Source organism: Tympanuchus pallidicinctus, unplaced genomic scaffold, assembly GCF_026119805.1.
Source record: "Tympanuchus pallidicinctus isolate F22 unplaced genomic scaffold, pur_lepc_1.0 scaffold19, whole genome shotgun sequence".
Lineage (NCBI taxonomy): Eukaryota > Metazoa > Chordata > Aves > Galliformes > Phasianidae > Tympanuchus > Tympanuchus pallidicinctus.
The window spans coordinates 5003239-5017365 of NW_026294710.1; the positions used below are offsets into that span (position 1 = coordinate 5003239).

Consider the following 14127-nt stretch of genomic DNA (forward strand, 5'->3'; position numbering starts at 1 on the left):
ATACAAACATCATGAAATGTCCCAGAAAGCCAGCAGTGATACAAATTATACCAGTCAGTCAAAATAAGCAAGGTGTTTTGAGCACCAGCCTTTGGATATGAGTCTATAATTGGAAATGATTTGTAAAACCACACGTTGTAGACTGTTACTACATCACAGAACAAGTTTCATCCCATTGTTTTTTTTGCAAAGGGAAGGTGCACTATAACCTTCCTTGCACCTGGCCTGCTTGTACAGGAAACAGAAAAAAAAACCATTTATTTCATGGGAAATAATATTCTAATCTCACTACGGTTTTTCCTTTGGTTGAATAATGGACTTCAGACCAGAAGCCCTACTAGCCAAATCCACAGAATTTAGAATTTTAATTTTGTCATTGTACCTTCACTTGATAAGAAACTTCCTACAGGGAACAATTTTATCCAGACTGCATCTATCCTTCTATTTGCTATCTTTTCAAAATCTAAAAACTTGGAAAACCTACAATACCCTTTCCCAGAAAGACACAATATCTAATTTATGGCTCCATTGAAAATGCTGTTTTAATTAATTTCCTTCATTTTATTTCTTGTTCCTCTGCTTCTCACATTTCATCTGTTTGCATTGCCTAGATTTTAATTAAAAAAACCCCTCCTCTCTGAGGAGCGATATGAAGTGGCAAAAATAATCACTTAAAATATTACAGTCATTAAAAAATTGGCTGCGGTCAAAGCCATGCATTTTCAATTTGCCGACAAACTATATTTTTGTTTCCTTTTAAAGCATGTTTTGTATTTGGATAGCACGTGCCAACCAGCCTGGCTATCAGAGATGCTCCTCCAGCTGAGTGGGCTGTGTGACAACTCCTTAATGGGGGAAATTGATGGCTCTCTGCTCATGTAGAGGTGAAGGCATACTGGGCAGATTTCTTTCCATCTGCCACCAGCCCTTCGCAAGCTGGCACTGTCCAAATGCCCAACACAATCATTCCAATGCAAAAAACTGCCAGAAAATAAATTGTGGGGCTACAGCTGTCCGGAAGAATCATCGGGGCCATTAGGCCCAGGAGAGATAATGTGAAGAGGTGCATCAGTGTTTGCCTCTGATAAAAGCCTAATTAAATGATGGTAAAGATGACTGTAAATACTTTGAAGGCACAGAGGTGAAAAGCATTTTCATGAGAATGCGGATGAACCTTGGGAAGATGATATGCAACATCTCAGCCAAAAACCTATTACACCAAAGAATTTCATATGGATGTTTCCTGTTGATTTCCTGTTTTTCTAAATGGCAGAGATCTATCATTTAGTTGCCCTCTGTTTCTGCTCTCCAAGAAGTTCTGTACTGCAGAGCCAAGAGGTATTTATTGATTCAAAAATTTCACTTGAATACTTGACTTGATACAGAAACTGATTTTGACAAACTTCGGAGCTTCTTTTTACATTCCCAATCTTTGCCTTTACATTTTCTAACAGTATTTAGGTCTGCATCCTCAACTGCAGCATAGACTGATCTGCTTGCAGAACTAGCTTGTGCTCCATCACATGGCAGAGGGAAGTGCAGACCTCCAGAAGTCCCTCCCATCCAACAGGTTGCACAGAGTAGAGCAGATGTCTCCTAATGCAGTGCTCTCATGCAATTCTTTAAAAATATGGACATTCTTCAGGCATGTCAGCAGGATGTAGGACCTCAGATCTTACTTAGGTCCCAGAAAATACTTAGATGCTACTGTAAATTAGTCTGTTTTTATTTATGAAAACATAAGTAGGTCCAATTGGAAGGCATCTGCTTCACCAAATCCAGTTTCCCTGCTTTTGCTTTGTCCTAATTAAAACCCTTCTGTGTCTCAGGTGATTAGCAGGCTCTCCTAAAAGCAACTACAGGGAAAAGGTGAAAGCTGGAGACACAAGATGTAGAATTTAAAGAGTATAGAGTAGGAGAAAGAGGATGAATCAGATTCAGACTTTTGACAAAAGGTTGGTATTGAAACCATGCACCACTGTCTGCTATAGTCTGTATCTTCCAATTACAAGCTAATACCTTCATACTATACAGTAAGAGGTTCACCAGAATAATCTGACTTGCTGCTTCTCATAGAAATGTTGGCTAAGAACTGTATTCACAGACTGGAAATATGTATAGGTAATTTAATTATTTCATTTTAGAGGAATGCTTTCTCTATCTGATCTAATATTTGCTAGTCAAGCTAATAGTGAAAGCCATTCACCAACTAAGTGTTTGGCTTGTTTAAGGCATAGCTGCTGCACACTGCTTTTTCATGGGGTACAGTCTGGTACTGTATTATAAAACTGCTGCAATATAAGGAATTGACTTGATACATCAATTTATCTTTAGTAGAATTTCAGAATGAGATCTGTTAAACTAGAAGGGAATAAATAAATCAGCAATTTCATCACCAAAAACAAAAGTAATTTTTGTACCATTGTAACAACGAGGAGCCCTGAGCAATGGGTATGCTAGACACAAAACAAAATGAAAGAGTGTCCCAGAAAAACCACCATCCATTAGTAAAACAAGAGATCAGCTGAGGCTGGGAAGATGAGGGAATGAAAGGAAGCACGCAAGAGGGAACAGTGCCCATGCTGGTAAGCAGTGTATTTTTCAGTGTGATCAGTGATAAGTTTTGTTGAGGAAAGTGCTAAGGAGATGCCTGAAGGACATCATCAGGTGAGGAATTTGCCAGGTAGAATGGGCAGAATGGGCAAAGGAATACAAGTTTGGTTATCTCACCTGCAAATGAAGGGGCAGATAGTAGCAGTCAGGGAAAAGTGAGCCAAGAGGTGGTGGAGGTAGATGAAGGTAAGATATCACAGTGCCTCCAGAGTAGGTGAAAAGCAGTAATACTGTAACTATACAGCAGACAAACTTTAGAAATGGAAAATTCAGAGTGAATATTAGATTGAAAGTAAATACAAGCATGCTGAGCTATGGGAATGTATCCGGACAATTTTCATTTTGCTCTATTCATGATAAGTAATAGTTTAACAATTGCAGCTAGTGAATAATAGTACTGGTAGTGCCAGACTAAATTAGACTGATTTTTTTTCCCTTGGGATGACCACAGTCCCTGAACAGTTCTTGGCTTCTTTCCATTTGGCAGCAGTGAGTGTTGTTTGTTTAGGAGTACACCAGTGTACTTACGGCAGGCGTACAGTCCCACTCCTGTTGCAAACAATAGGAAACAGCTACTCTTGTGAAGTGTCAACACTGAAGAGTCTCAAGGATCATGTGCTCTGTTTTGTAGGTGATTTGGGAGAAAGCTTTGTTTAATGAAGGTTATCAGATTTGTCAAAGGATTTTTTCTCTAAATTAATTTTTCCTCACAAATTAGTTAACCTTTCAGTGTTGTAATTTGTGCAAGGACACGTTAAATATTCCTTATGCTTATAATCCCTCATTAAATACAAAATTGAACTCTGCTGTAGTACTGGACCTTCTGCTGATGCTTCCATGGTAACAAGAAGAGAAATTTCCTACAAGTTGCTGCCATTTTGCCTTTTTAGTTACCATATTTTACTAAATAACTTAATTTGTTCAGATCTTTAAAATCATTTACATGTAAATAAAAATAAAACAGAGCAAATTGCATCTGATATTCATAGGAGAGAACGCTACGTCTGCGTAAGAGAGATCTGCAGTATCTCCAATTTAGGAAAGAACTTAATTGCATTAGTTTCAAAAAAGAGTACGTGTTGATTTTAGATAAAAAATCTTTTTTTTTAATCACCTTTTTTTTTAAATAAAAAAAAAAAAAGAGAAACCTGTGAAATTTAGCCCTTCAAAACTGAACAGATTACCACTGGAAGTGTAAAGTCATTAATTCAGGAAAAAGCACAGTACTTGAGTTCTTCATTACTAAAGTCTTGGATTCAAACCATGGGTTGAACCCAAGAGAAAATGAGTCTCATGGTTTCAGTTCAGACTCTGATCTATTCAAACTCTATTGCAAAACCACAAATTAATCCAGCAATCAGCAGCCTCTTGGATGCTGAACAGGACTGACGAGGTAGCTGGGAGTGATGCCATCAAGGAATCAACTCTTTTGGAGCTTCCTTTGCCTCTGGAAGATTTTGATGTTGTTTGCCCCCCCTGCAGCCCGTTGGGTGAAAAAGAGCAGTAAAAGCAGCAACAGACAGAAACTGCTTGGAAAATGAAAAGGAAAATATGGAAGCAGGGAGCTAAGGGTGACCTGGAGGGTGATGATTATAAAGACAGGGAGATGTGGCTGGCAGCTGGGAGAGGATGCAGGTACAGCTCATGCAGGTGGGTGCTTCTCTCCCATCGGCATGCCCTTAGGGTCCAAATGGTGGTACTGAGCAAAAAGAAAACAGTGGCCTTCTCTTGGAACTTTGATAGAAGCTTTGCATGTGTTCTGAGCGTCTTTCTTACCTCCTTTAAAGATAATGAGCTTCTGTGACTGTTTTTGTTGTCGTGTAGAATAACAAAAGCAGTTAAATTCCAGTTTGAACTTTTCCTCTGCAGAGCTGTTTCACATGAGGTTCAAAGCTAACTTGGTCAGAGGTTGATTTGAGCCATATGTTACGTGGTTAATTAACACATAAAATCAGCATAAAAATACATATTCATTGATTTTGTGTAGCTTTTTACAAAGCATAAAGGTAATTTTATAGAACTAATGAAATAAGTGATGCTTCTGTATCCTTTTGAGCATTCATAAAATGCTGATTGTACACAACTATACATAATTACATATTTGCCCTTTTGCCAAGCTGCCCATTGATTTATGTTGACAAACTAAGTGGAAACTACCAGACACTTTGGTAAATACTGTTAGACAGCAGAAGGACATACCAAGTGAAATGATAACAGGCCTATATCTGTTTTGTGTATTTTAATAGGTGGCTTTAATCAGCAAAAGATTACTAACGACATGTCCCAATATCAAGTATACACTTACATATAAATGAGTAGCTGAGAAATAAGTACAGCCTACAGAGGATTTTCCAAAGCTTTTGTGCAATTGTACATTGCAATTGTACGTTGCTAGTTCCATAGGGTCTATTTGTTTATTAAGAGATGAAAGGTTACTTATAAATTTGAATTATCAGAAGTTTTAGCTCAAATATTTATTTCTCTTGTATTCACTTGGCTGCTTGGAGATAATAGGGGTTTTGTGGTAGATTGATTGACAGATGAAGGCTATTTCATTTCTGTTCAGCAAACAAAGAGTATTCTGAAAACCGAGGAGCAAAATTATTTTTAGAATTCTGATACTAGCAATACCTATGAGCATTAATGCAAAATAGTGAACAAAAGCCATTTCTTAGTTACAAATAACTGCACGGTACACACTGTTTTTCAAACTGAGATAAAATATAAAACTGTTTCATTATTTTTTTCTAGTTATAAAATATTTTTATAACCATAGAGTAAGTATAATTGTGACAAAATCTATGTAATTTCTGATAATTTCTCAGCACTGCAGCATCTTGCTATTGTTTTGACTTTCATGTAGAAGACAAATGCTTTAGGATGGATTTGTTTATTTTATCATTTGAAACAGTCCTTACGCTTGGATAGTGGGTGTCTTCAAGTGATATTTTGTCAGAGCTATTAAATGCAGAGCTGTTGTCATACAGATGAAGGCCAGAAAGTCTTTACATTCAGATCAGATTTGAAGTACATAACTTTTTTTTTTCTAATAATGAGTAGACACCTCTAGAAGAATTCACATTTCATTCCTAAGTATAAGTTTAATTGCTAAGTTACAGGCAAGCATTTAAAAATTATCAACAGATGAATTTCAGTTATGTTTTTTTGCAATGATAAGTGAAAAGAGGAATAGACATAATGCAGCATTTTGTACTTTTCTCTTAAAATCACATAGATAAAGGTGTACTGGGCAGTTTTTTGCTTCTTGCTGCATTTCTTTTTTACAGAAAATTTAATTATTAACTTATGTGGCACTGCCATGACCTTTTTAAACACAGATGAGGTGATCACCACACTTTCCCTTGGTGACTTCTGAAGGAGTTCAGAGACAAGAGCAGACTGTATAGATGGTGCTGAAAAGGTCAAAGCAATTTGGCATTATTGTATTTCTTTTTCAGATATTGAACTGTGGCAAGAAAGGAGAATTAGTCAAATTAGTCATTTCTTATTTCAGCTCATAATTCTAATGTGACCAGATTTTCTAAAGAAGTGTTTGAGATAATGATCACTTCTGTCAGAATTTGTTTTAATATGAACAATTCAGTATAATACCAAGTTGTCTGTGTTAAGGACAGGTAGAGCTTCTTTAGTACCCCTTTCAGCCATGCAAATTCCAGAGAGTTACCAATTTATCAGATAGACATGAGGGTGAGAGTAGTACTGGCAAAAGAAGACAATCAATACTGTAACCTACATGCCATTTTGTAGTCTACATGCAATATGACCTATTCAATGGCTCTATTCGGAGTGCTGTGGTGGTCAGGGCAGTTTGAGCAGATGTGGGGCTTCGTTTCATGCTGCTGAAGTCATCTATGCAGAAATGCAATATGAAAAGCAGACATGTTCACGTGGGCAGACTCAGCACCCTGTGATCAACATGTTACAAGAGCTATTTGCCTACATAGCTATTTGCTGTGCTATTTGCATAAAATTACAGCAAACAGTCTTTTCACTCATACATGTCAGCCCTGAAGTTTGCTATATGGCATTGCAGAGCAATTTTACCTTCAAATACCTCTGCTTGAAAAATTCAAGCATGAAGATCTGACATGTTTCACAGCATGAAACTCTTCAACCAACAAAATATCCGTATCAATAGTGATATTAAGGTTATTTGTACACACAGTTGTGATTACTGGTCCAAGGCAGACATAATAGCTTGGCTTTAAAATAGAAATAAACACACAAAGGTTTGGTACATATCTTTTCTAAGCAAACACAATTTCACAATGGTTTGAAGTGCATTTGTAGGGGAGTAGATATGAGGTTGGGAAACAATCACGTTGGGGTAGGCCAAGAAAGAGGAAAGGTGATGGTCCATTCGTTGTCTGTATTTCATCTGAGACATTGGTGAGTCATTTGTTAATTTGCAGCTTGCTCTGAGCTCAGGCGGTGTGTGAGCAGGATAGCTGCCCTTGCCAACCACTGTAACATCCCCTACTCTGTGCTCCTTTTGTCTACAGCACAGCTGCCAATCAGATGGAAACTCCATCTATTTCCATGGGACAGAAGGCAGTGAGTTCAATTTTGCCACAACTCGGGATGTGGACCTTTCTACAGAGGACTCCCAGGAGCAGTGGGCAGAAGAATTTGAGAGCCAGCCCAAAGGGTGAGTGCCTGGGAAGGGCTGGGAGCTCTGTGCCAGGGACTGGGAAGCTGGGTAAATGTTTCTAGGAGAAATAGCAACACCGTAACAGATAATTGGAGATGATGGGACAAGCAAGTCAGGAAAGCCCAGACGAAGCAGCCTCCTGACCATTCTGTCACCAAAATTTTCAGTGTTTCAATGAAAAAAATTGTGCTTGCATGACATTTTTTGAAATGTCTTGTTGCACATGAGAGCTGCTAACAATCTGTATCAAATCAGATTCCTCCCAAACTCAGCCTCTCCCTGAAGCTGCTGTGGGCCACACTTTGGCAGCCCATCCAGGACAGCACCATAGGAAGTCATGCCACTTTTACTGAAACATAAGTGAGCTTTTCAAAAATAAAAGTGGCCTGGTAAAGAGCTACAACTTTATATTCTGTCATTTTGTATACTCAAAATTCTGCATAAATTCTGACCAAATAAAAAGAAAATAAAAACTTCAATATGGTTTTAATTCTTTTTTATTTTTAAGAAAAGGAATTCCAGTAGTGGATGTAATCCCTGAGATATGAGAAACACACACTACTGGTTTAGCGGTCTCTGCTGAATGTTGGTTTTAACCTATAAAGTACTTCAGATCATTAGCAGCTGATTCAAATGCTGTTTGTGCTGTGCTGAAAGCAAAGAGCACTGTTTGAGAAATACGTTCTAATGCAAGCTGTAAACACTTGGATTATTTGGGACTTACAGAAACAGTATTCCTCGTGGACTCCTTCACAGTTTGGCGAATCAGCCCAGGACGTGCTGGATGCTGAACTATTGTTGCTATGTCCTTTCAGCAATTTCAAGAAAATAAAATGCATATGTATGTGCTGTGTGTTAGGTGACCATGTGAGATATATCTGAGATGTTGTCTCAGTCTGTTTCCATCTGGAAAAAGCAGGATGTGTATGTGACCTCAGGACATCTGCCCTGCCTATAGCTCCTTGCTCTGCTAGGCCAGGTAGCAATTAATTCGAGCCAGGCTCCTCCTTTTCAGTGGTTCCTAATCAGGGCTCCTCCTTCCTTGATAATTAGGAAACTATAAAAAAAATTACAGTAGTTCTGCACTTGAGTACAAATCTTGAAGTCAGTTACTTGTACCGTACCCCAGTGACAAAGTGCAGTTTCTGCAAATAATACATTTTGGGTTTCATGCAGCATCAGACTTCAGCTGCAGCTACCACTGCTCTCAGTCAGGAGCAGGGCAGACACTTCTTGCATCCCATTCACAGGAACTTGATCCTGATTTTGTTTTTTAATTTTCAAAGTAAAAAATTAAAAAAAAAAAACTTTTTTTTATTTTCAAATTTTATTCTATATGTGAAACTTCCTTTTTTCAACTGTTGCTATAGGAACAGAGGCTTAAATCACATGCAGCCATGAATAAGCAAACACTGAATTCTGTTGAGGTTACAGAAAGCAACTTCAACCTATAAAACTAATTGACATTGTCCTCTCCTGCACCATTTCTGTGGGGCTTTGTTTTGGGAATTGTACAGAACTGCAAATACAAGTGCTTCCTTGATTTCTTCCTAGAGAAAAATTTCTGAATGCTCTTTGAACTGTATTTTAAATATTGTTCACTGTATTGAAACTGTCACATGAAGAACAGATTACAAGGTGCAATTATCCACAGCAGGCCTGAGCAGAAAATAAAAATTCTGTTTTGTGAAAAAGTGTAAGATTTAGAAGACTGGTGGTTTGTTTTCTGTACTGGAAAGAAAATAGGCTTTTCAGGATGTTGTTCAAAATAAAAGGGAAATAGTTTAGCAAAGACAACAGATTCCTGGGGTATAAAATATTCCATTTCCACCTCTGCTGGTGACAGGGTGGAGCAGAAGTAAAGCATCTCTCTCTGACAGCCAAATTGGATATTCAGCCTCCTGCATCTCTGCTCACAAACTCTTCATGGGATCGGAAGATATTTCCTCAAGAACTATGTCTTTGCAAAAACTTTTATTAAAGGTAGTCAACATTTTCTGACCCAAATTCCCTGTTCCTATGTCATTTCTGATACTCAAGAGTTGCAGAGTGTTTGAGGGCTGCTCTGAAAATAATGCCCCCCCCCCATTTTATTATGTTAGCCCATAATAATCTTGATCCTAACCCTAACCCTAATCTTAATCAGAAGTGAATGTTGATGACATAGCAGTAGAGGTTGAACCTTCCCACCAATATTCCATTACACGTTGTTGCTGTGCGATAGATGGCAGCAGAAGGGCAGTCTGGCAAAATGGTGTCTGACATGAAAGTGCAGGTGAAGCAAAGGTGTTTGATTGAATTCCTCCATGATGTAAAAATTGCACTCATTGACATTCAGGAGTGCTTGCTGAACGTTTATGGAGACCAATCAGAGGATGTGAGCATAGTGAGAGGTATGTTTCAGCAGTGGTGACAGTAATGTGAAAAACAAATCACATTCTGGATTGCCATGCACAGCTGTCACAGCACAATATGAAGATTGTTTTGATCAGCTCATCCACAAGAATCAGAGAATTATAATCATGGAACTGTGTACAGAACTGAATGTCAACATCAGTGCACTAGAAATGATGGTGGCAACATTGGAATACTGCAGTGTTTGTGCCAAATTGTTCCTACAAATGTTCATACAGGAACAGAAGGAATACCACATGCAGTTTGTCAGGACCTACTGAACAAATACCAGACTGAAGGTGAAGGTTCCCTGGATCTCATCATTACCAGTGATGAGATGTGGTGCCGCCACTATGAGTCACAGTCAAAACAGCAGTCCTTGGAGTGTGAAATCCCCACTGCAAAAAGTGATAGGAAAGGAGTGATCCTGACTTTCCTGGAACATGGACAAACCATCAACTCTGTCTGCTACACCACAACACTGTCTAAGCTGAAGGACCTAACTTCCAGAGTCAGGCCAGAGAAAAAGACAACCTTGCAACATGATAATATCAGGCTCCATGCCAGTTTGAAGACTGTGGAGCTCATTGCCAATATTGGCTGGACCACCATGTAGTCTGGATTCAATGCCTTTCAACTTCCATCTGTCCAGGCTGATCAGAAATGCACTGAGTGGGCAACATTTTCTTAGCTTCAACACCATCATAGCATCATAATGGGGAACCTCGGGTGCAGATTTTTGCAAGCATAGCATATAGGCTCTTGTTCATCACTGGCAAAAAATGCACAGATAATGATGAAAAATAGTGTTCTGTTGGTGAAAATTTGCTCTATCAAACAGTGTTATTGTGCTTTCTGTATCTATTGTGGTTTCCATGGAAATAAATAGGAAGTGTTCTTTTTGGAGCAACCTAAGTATGTTTAGTAATCATAATATAAAGTGGAAGGAGCCTTACTGCCCTGCAGTGTAAGACTCCAGATCAACCTAATACAGAGTATTCCACTATTGACTTTTCTATTTACAGAGTTCATTAGTAAACAAGGGTTCTTTTCTTCTTTGGTATAAATAACATGGTGGCTTGGTGGATTGTGCCTCTCTTCCCTTCTTTCATTTTGCAATGTAGGAAATATCTGTATCAAGAGAAAAATATGTCATTGAGGACATTGTGTATGAACAGGGACAGCTGCAGGTAGCTTTGCCTGCCTCACCTTCCTCTCAAAGAAAAAAGCAAAAGCACCCCTCATATGAGAGAGTAAAGGGAAGCTCACGTGTGGATTATCCCCATTTTGCTCTGTGCCAAAAGCACTCTGAGGTGAAACATCTGAAAGCCCAACACTGAGGGCAGAGAAGCTTATTATTATTCAGAGTGATTAGTACTTTTTACATTCCCAACATAGAATAATAGAATAGGAAGGCTTAGGTTGGAAGGGACCTTAGAGCTCATTCAGTCTCAGCCCCCTGTATGGTCAGGGCTACCACCCAGCAGATCAGGCTGCCCATGGCCCCATCTAACCTGACCTTGAGCACTGCCAGGTATGGGACATCCACATCTTCTCTGGTCAGCTGTGCCAGTGCCTCACCACCCTCTGAGTGTGGAATTTCTTCCTAACATCTAACCTAAATCTCCCCTTTTTTGTTTAAAGCCATTCCCCCTTATCCCATCACTGTTTGCCCATGTAAAAAGTCAGTTTCCCTACTGTTTGTATGCCCCCTTCAAGTACTGGAAGGCTGCAGGCTCCAGATCTCCCTGCAGCCTTCTCTTCTTCAGGCTGAACAAGACCAGTTCCCTTGATCTTTCTTCACAGGAGAGGTGTTGCAGCCCTCTGCATATCTTCAAAGCCCTTCTCTGGACCCTCTTTAACAGCTCTGCATCCTTGTTGTGCTGGGTACTCCAGGCTTGGATGCAGTATCTGAGGATAGAGATATCTCTGGTGCCTCTAGCACACATACTGCTACTTCGAATGTCCATGCTCATTAAATCTAATTTAGATTTATCTATGTAGAGAAGAATTTCAACAGTCATGTAAGGGATAAATGTATCCAAATGCACTGTTCAATCAAGAAGATCTGCATCTCTGTCATGTCATCACCAAAAGATCTCTATTTATCTTTACAGACATTGTTTTCATTTATTTTTCTGTAAGAGCCAGTTATTTTATGTTGTAGAACTTTCTAGTTTCCATTATAATGCTGCCTAAAAGGAAAGGATCCCTGGAAACCTCCATGATCTGCATCATTCATGACCTCAAGTTGTTTTGTGGGTCATCAAAGGGGCTGTTTTAATTGAGCTAAATAGAGCATACAAAAGATCAATGGAGCATTGTGAGATTTTGTCATGTAAGTTAAAGTAAGCACAACCATGTTATTCTGTGCCTGTCTTTGGCCCAAGAGACCCATTTTCAAAATTGTATTTTGATTATATTGCACATTACCTTTAAAATGTCTGCACAAATAAAATAGGGTTAGGTTAAACTCTGCTGCCATTAACATATTTATATTTGTGTCATAAAAGCTTTACAGTGACGCTAATCTTGCTAATTCCTTTGTAAATGACTGGCAGTTTTAAAGGAGGATTTTCAGGCAGGCACATTGTTAGTCTGTCACAGCTTAGGTCAGTAAGAAAACTGGCAGCTCTTAAGAAGATCTAAAAATACATTTTTAAATAGTGTGAATGGTTAAATTGATAAGCTGACTGCTAAACTGTTGAAATGGCAGTTTTTGAAATCTTTCTACTCTGCATTGGTGGTAGAGATTGTTTCTGCTAGAAGTGGACAGGAAATGGCTTTGTCATCCCTCAAAGACTTCAAATCTTAAACGTTTTCTCATTCTCTGAATCACTCTAAATGATTGGATTATCAGATATTAATGATTCTAAATGTTGCATTGCTTTACTGCCTTATATCTTTAAAATACTTCATTATTAAGTAAAACTTCAATATGAATAATGATCTATTAGACCAAAATAATGTGCAATTTTTCAAGTTTCTATCAAAATATTTTAATCAAGCGTTAAAGAAACCAGAGTTTTCATGATGAAAACATGTTTTCAATAGAAATATTCAATTGAAAAATCCTGCAGCAGCTCTTTTAATTATCACTGAATAAAAAATAAGAAGAAAACTGACTTTGATCATCTCATCGCGCATTAGAAGAAACCCAGCAATTTTTGTTTCATTCTCTGCTCATGTTTTTGTTAAAAGTGTAACCCTAAACACTCAAGAAGATGAAAAGAGCATTTTTTGTTATTGCCTACATATTTAATGACTGGCATAGTAGATATGGAAGACGTGCTTTTTCATGTTTCATTCGTCTGTAAACATTCTATTACACAATATATAGTGTACGTATGTCTTTAAAACAGAATGTGTTTTAAACATTTTCGTGCCAGAAAAATAATGAAGTAATGGAACAACAATGGAACTAAATATTTGGTAACAGCATTAAAAGCTTAATTTTTTAAGTAATTTTAACTTTTCTACCAACTTGTTTATTATTTATATTAGCTTTGTTTTAGACTGAATTTAAAAACTAATATTGAATAAGCAAATACAATTCTCAGTACCTGATTTTGAAAAGTGCATTGTGTTGTGATTTTATTCTACTTTCTAACAGTTGCAGCAGGTACTACTTTCTATACAAATGAACTCCTTTTGTTCTGTTTGAGTTTATCAGTAACACTGCACATTCTCTGCCCACTCTTGACCTCTCCAGGTGGGACATACTAGGTGCTGTCATTGGTACTGAGTGTGGGACGTTGGAGTCTGGCTCATCTATGGTATTTCTCAGAGATGGAGAAAGAAAAATATGCACTCCGTACATGGACACTACTGGATATGGGAACTTACGATTTTATTTCAGTATGGGTAAGTGTGTTTTCTTGATAAAATAGAAGTGGGATATGTGAGATTTAGGTTTCACAATGCATGTAAGAAATATTTTAAACACTCCTTGGAAAAGGATGGCTCGGATTCATCACAGTTATGTGCCTACAAGGATGTAAGACAGACAAATCTTGGACTGAGGGTCTCCTCTTCTGACATTTGCAGAAATGTGAAAACATGGTGAGCACACAAATAGCCCTCCTAAAAATATTCTTCCAGATATCACTGACTTGCGGACCTTTCTTAGCAAGATGGAGCATTCTGGGTTTAGTAGTCCTTAATAGACTTCTTTTTCCATGGATATATGTAGCCAATTTGACTGGTATAGACATTCAGTTCCAGATTAAAACAGCTACATGGAGGTGTCTCCATGTGAGGTGAGTGTCTAGTTTTCCTCTGTAATTAGAAATGTAATCAGTAAAGTTACTGAAAAAATGCATTTGGTTCAACGTGAGACACTTGTGCTAGACCAGCTGAGCTATTCTCTGGACTCCACTGACTGCATGGGTTGGATATCCCTTTATATATAAGGAAGCTTACACACTTGCTGCACACATAGTTGTGGG

The 14127-nt window shown here is 38.2% G+C and overlaps 1 protein-coding gene across 2 annotated transcripts in view; it reads left to right on the top strand.

Moving 5' to 3' along the window:
• RELN (reelin) overlaps nucleotides 1-14127 on the top strand; it is a 267668-nt gene that overhangs the window by 153304 nt on the left and 100237 nt on the right. For both annotated transcript variants that reach the window (XM_052680833.1, XM_052680834.1), the window contains exons 11-12: nucleotides 7137-7282; nucleotides 13392-13543. In XM_052680833.1, coding sequence (XP_052536793.1) covers nucleotides 7137-7282; nucleotides 13392-13543 — 298 coding nt within the window. The remainder of the gene's footprint in view (nucleotides 1-7136; nucleotides 7283-13391; nucleotides 13544-14127) is intronic.